The sequence below is a fragment of the Diabrotica virgifera genome, chromosome 6 (assembly GCF_917563875.1).
Source record: "Diabrotica virgifera virgifera chromosome 6, PGI_DIABVI_V3a".
Classification (NCBI taxonomy): Eukaryota; Metazoa; Arthropoda; class Insecta; order Coleoptera; family Chrysomelidae; genus Diabrotica; species Diabrotica virgifera.
Window position 1 is genome coordinate 209090913 of NC_065448.1, and position 6000 is coordinate 209096912.

The 6000-nt window shown below is 33.5% G+C and overlaps 1 protein-coding gene across 1 annotated transcript in view; it reads right to left on the minus strand.

Annotated features, from left to right (window-relative positions):
* Positions 1–5656, minus strand: part of LOC126887184 (ceramide phosphoethanolamine synthase-like) — a 29962-nt gene extending 24306 nt beyond the window's left edge. Inside the window, exons 1-2 of the mRNA XM_050654574.1 lie at positions 5156–5656; positions 1327–1641 (exon numbers count right to left, since the gene is read on the minus strand). Coding sequence (XP_050510531.1) covers positions 1327–1641; positions 5156–5463 — 623 coding nt within the window. The 5' untranslated portion in view covers positions 5464–5656. The remainder of the gene's footprint in view (positions 1–1326; positions 1642–5155) is intronic.
* Positions 5657–6000: the final 344 nt, after the last annotated feature.

Below are 6000 nucleotides of genomic sequence, written 5' to 3' on the forward strand. Positions count from 1 at the left end.
CGAAACCCCCCTGTCTTACTAAGAAAAATTATACTAAATATTTTTGCTTAAATTATAACTTTTTCGCAATATTACTCACATGCAAACTCATTACTAGGATTTGGGATTGCTGAACATGTTGGCACTGATCTCTGAGGCACCTGGTGCTCTGGATGAACTGATTTTGTATCGAACTTTCATAAAATTACAGAAAACGAGTCACTCCTAGGTACCAGCTACTTCAAAAACCATTGCCGAAATAATATTTGTTGTTAAGCAAGCCCAAAAAGCCCTATCTTCATTCTGCGAAGCTCTTAGAGCAGCTGAAGATAGAGACCAATGGAGAAACATTGTTAGGAATATTGGAAGAAATCACGATCCTCAGTAATGGGGAAACAACAGGAGAGAGAAGCCCAAAAACCATGGGTTTTCTGGGCATCTGTGCAAATTTATAATTAAGTTTTTGAGTTAAATAGTAAATAGAGTCAGTTAAACCACGTTGTGTATTCCTTAATTTCTGAACCCACACAACAATGTAATAATATGTGAAAAAATTTATTTATTAAATAAGTTAAAATAATTTATTTGTCTATTATCTAACTGCAGTAGAAAATTTTATTTCTCTACAAATACAGTGATGGTAACTACCGGCAAAATAACGCAAAATATGGAAAACATAATACATTGTGAAGTAAAAAGAGATGCAACTAGTAGAGGTGAAAATTATTGATATAAACGTACCTATAAATAAACATTACATTACATAGTTTCCCACCTTTAGACATATCGGAGCATTTTATAAAATAGTCCTGTCACAGACGTCTAAAGGTGAGAAACTATATTTAATATTATAATGTAAGTAATGTTAATTATTCTTATTGTTGTAAAATTTTTGTAGGTCATTTTTGAACGCACCTACGATGTTGAAAGGAAGCTATAATTAGCTTACCTCAGCTTAGTACCATCTTTTTAATTTCAGTACTTAAATTACATCTAACTGAACTAACTTTTCTTCGTTATTAATATTTTATGGACTTTACGGTTTTAAATGTTTATTCTTCTTGATATATTAGTCATGTTGCGACTGGCTGATTGACATATATCATGCCATTAAAAAAATGTTAATTTATACGTTTATATTGATAATTTACACCTCTACTAGTTTCATCTCTCTTTACTTCAGATTGTATTATGTTTTCCGTCTTTTGCGTTATTTTGTTGGTTATTAGCATGCTCATCATTGTATATTAAGTATAATAATTGTAGCAAATCGAGAAAAGCTCAAATATATGAGCAATCCATCCAATTTTCACATGACTCTTATGAATTTAATTAAAAAACCCTTACCTGTGCTTATGAAAAATTAATACAATTAACCACATTGTAAACAACACAGTTCCAGTAATTTCGCACATATCAAATGCCCACGGAATTAAAGGGACATTATCTAAAAATATGTCTGGAAGAGGGGGATACTTTTCCATATCAGGTACTCTGTCGTGTACTATCACCATAACAAAAGCTGTAATCCAAGTAACTGCTACAACATACATAAAGCTAAGGAAGGCTTTTCTTTTTTCTGGAGGATATCTGGGTCTACCATCTTCTGATAATGGTGGTGATATTCTTTCTGAATCTCCATATTCACTTTCGACTTTACTACTGTAAAACAAAAATTAATTTTATTGCTCAGTGTGTAAAGAAAGCCAGAGGTTGGTATTTACATTGGCTTTTGGTACCCAATGTATTCAGTTTAACAATAAGGCGGCGCCAGATATGCGGTATTTGGCAAATACTGAACAAGTGCTTGCTAAATATCAAATATATTTGAGTGCTCATGAAAGTGTTCGTTAAACGGCAAGCACCTTGCACCACATATCCGAGATTTTTCGTATATCGAGCCACTGTAGGAACAACAAATACAGGGTGTTTGGTAAAGAATGGGCCATAGCTTAACCTCAGGTTCCTGAGGTTAAAATAGGCTGATTTAAGCTAACTTACCTTAGTACAAAGTTTATAATAACCGAGATACGTCAAAGTCAAACTTTTTTTTTATTTATTATTGAATATTTCCTAACAGGTATGAGATAACAACATGAAATTTGGTATGTGGGGGTTTTTTGGGTCGAGAAAACTAAATTCCCTACCAAAAATTATGTATTGCCCAGAGGGCGCCACATACGCCTTTCAGCACTCATTTATTACATTCAATTTTTTTGATCCCTCACTCTGTATAATTTTGACATTAAAATTTTTATTCTCCTATTAGTTTTACTTAAAAAAGGTATACTTCTTTCATCTCCCTAAACTCAACCGTTTTCGAGATAAACGCATTTTAAATCTGCGATACACCATCATTTTTAGCATAATAGTTACACCCGAAAAATAACTTAAAACCATAATAATTGTGCCAGTTCTCAAATTTATGTCATTGCATCGCAAATTCCATTTGAAGAAATTTGCGATATATTTTTGGATAATTTTCTACAATGATATTATGCTAAAAATGATGGTGTATTGCAGATTTAAAATGTGTTTATCTCGAAAACGGTTGAGTTTAGGGAGATGAAAGAAGTATACCTTTTTTTAAGTAAAACTAATAGGAGAATAAAAATTTTAATGTCAAAATTATACAGAGTTAGGGATAAAAAAAGGAACGTAATAAATGAGTACTGAAAGGCATATGTGGCGCCCTCTGGGCAATACATAATTTTTGGTAGGGAATTAAGTTTTCTCGACCCAAAAAACCCCCACATACCAAATTTCATGTTGTTATCTCATACCTGTCAGGAAATATTCAATAATAAATAAAAAAAAGTTTAACTTTGACACCCTGTATCTCGGTTATTATAAACTTTGTACTAAGGTAAGTTATCTTAAATCGGCCTATTTTAACCTCAAGAACCTGAGGTTAAGCTATGGCCCATTCTTTACCAAACACCCTGTATATTCTAAACGAACAAAAAAAGGTACAGAATGGATAGTGATACAGAGCTTCTTATAAATTCAGCTGCTTTTGTCATTATGTCTGGTGGAAGTTTATTATTAAATAGCAGAAAAAAAGCAATTTGCATTCCATATTATGGGTTCATTTTCATATGCATCCAAAAATTGTAAAATACTTTCATTGGTCCACTCCATATTTATTATTTTCAATATTTTCTACACTCTGTGACAATAACTAAACTATTTTAATAAACGTTATAAACTTTAACCTAACCTAAAAAATTTGCTTGTGCTTTCAAAAATATGTGGATGACACTAAAAATATTCAAACGGCGAATATTTGTTTACTTTGAAGTGTTGAAAAGACAGACAACGTAAGGGAACACGACAAATATTTGACAAGCACTAAAATTGATCAATGCCAATAGCAAGCATTTGTTCGGTATTTGCCAAATACCGCATATCTGGCGCCGCCTTTATATTTATAGAATAGTGCTCGAACCATAACTATAAACAAGTGTTTTCTAGCCAGTGTTTTATACACATAATATGTAAATCATTGCAACAGCACGCACATTCACAGTCAAGTAATGTTTTATGTTTACTTTTTATCACTGACTTTGGGATAAGTTTAACATTATCATTCAGAATTAGCTGAAAAATATATTTTTATAGTAGCTATATACTAATGGCTATACACTTATTGCAAATACTAAAAGAAGTATGTGTACCACAACACCTTATCTTGCTTATAACTGAACTATATGAACACCTACTGGATCAGTTAAAGTGCTTGATACACTTTCAAACTGTCATCCAGAATGGGGTGTCAGACAAGGATGTATACTATCTCCACAATTATTCAATATATATGGGGAACATATGAGAACAGCACTTGAAGGATGAGAAAAGGGCATCTCAATAAATGGTCATAAAATAAACAGCCCTTCTTGCAAATAGTGTAACAGAACTGATTGATCTTATAGGACTTGTTGAAAATGAAGGTAAAATATTTGTTCTGCTATTAAACATATCAAAGACAAAGATCATGATAGTGGGTAGCAGTGGCGGATCCAGGGGAGGGCGATGATGGGGGCGATCGCCCCCCCTCTGAAACCGTTAAGTATATACAGTTGAACCCGCTTATTGGAATAGCCTTGGTGCTAAGCAAAAGTATTCCTATAACCGGGTTATTTTAATAACCGATCATTGGTTGCTAGTAGAAACGTTTCGGGACCTCAAATTTATATTCCTTAAACCGGGATATTCCTATAACAGGTATTCTAATAAGCGGGTTCGACTGTATAAAGATTATAAAAACATTCATTTCTTCCTTTATTTTTCATAGAAATTTAGCCAATCGGCCCCTCTTGACGTTGTTGGATATTGCTGGATCCACCACTGGTGGATAGACTACTTAACAATCATCCACACATAACCACAATTGACGGGTTTGAGGTTGTGAGCTCATACATGTATCTGGGATCATTGATCACAAACACAGGGTCACTACAGGAAGAAAGAGAACGTAGACATGATCTAGCAAAAGTTGCCACAGCAAGAATGACCACAATATGGAAGGACTGTCAAATTTCAAGATCTTTAAAGATGAGGTTAATCAACTGCTTAATATTTCCAATACTGACCTATGGATGTGAATCTTGGACCCTGAGATAATCGAAAAAAAGAAAGATAAGACGCCACTGAAATGTTCTGTTGGAGACGAATGCTACGAATTCCTTGGACTGATCATAGGACAAATAGGTAATTCAATTTTAAGAGAGCTATAAGTTAGCCAACGACTTTCCAGTAAAGTCCATCTCCAAAAATTAAAATACTTCGGACGTGTTATGAGAGAAAACATGGAAAGACTCATTATACAAGGAAAGGTGGAAGGCTTAAGATCACGAGGAATATCCCCAATAAGATAAATGGATCACATTACAGGAATATGCAAAAGACCTATGCATGAGTTAAAAGAAATGACCAGCAATATAAATCTTTGGAGACGGACAATACACAACATCACGTCGACCACTACATTCTCTCCGGGGGTCAGGATTGAAGAGAGAGATAGAGAGTATTGCAATATTTGTAAATATTAACATGCAGCTGTACCGTGAGGCCTTGTAGATATAATTCTGAGAGTTTGAAAAGTACTACAAAATTGACTTTTATCTTAAAGTAAAAAAAGCCCTAAAAAGGTTTAAAGTAAAAAAAAATCACTTACCCATAGGTTTGGCAACTATATACATGGTAATGTTGTTCTACAACACCAAGCTCTTGAAGCGAACTTTGATTTTCCCTTTGAAGGAGCTTGTAAGCTAAGAAAAGGCACTTTCTGTCTCTTAAAGTTAATTTATTTAAAGGGGCCTGCGTAAAATCATTGTCATTTAATAGTAACAAACATTTTCCGTCTACACCATGTTCATCACATAGCACCGCAATAGCATATTCAGACAAACCTTCCCTTTTTAAATAAAACTTGACTTGTTCTTTAGACCAATCCATCACAGAGGAAACAGTCGAACTAGCCATTTGAAATGTATTGTTTTGAACTGTTTATTACAAGAGCAAAGGTTCATGTTCAGTATTAGTCATTTTATTAGATATATGATAAGCTCATGTTTTGTTTCATTTGTGCGAAATGTGTTAAAAAACCACAGTTTATAACATTACCAGTTGCCACATATTTTTAACCTAAAAAACTAATGTCACATTTGGTTTTTTGATGTCTGATGTCACATTTTTTATGTCAAAGTCAACTATTTCTAAATCCAGGGTAGGCCTTAAAAAACCAACATATTTTGTGCTTTGATGTACTTATTGTGATATATATATATATATATATATATATATATATACTCCCAGCGTATGAAGTGAGCCACATATCAAAAGAAACTGCGGTTGAAGTGAGGTCCTGTACAAAGTGAGGTCCAGTATACGGACCTCACTTAGTCAATCAATGTAAGACTTTTTCGTAGACATGTACTGATAGCAAACACTGTTTTTTTACAAAAAAAAGTGGGACCTCACTTTGTATGGTCCACATCAATTTTTAGTTCAGAGATTTTC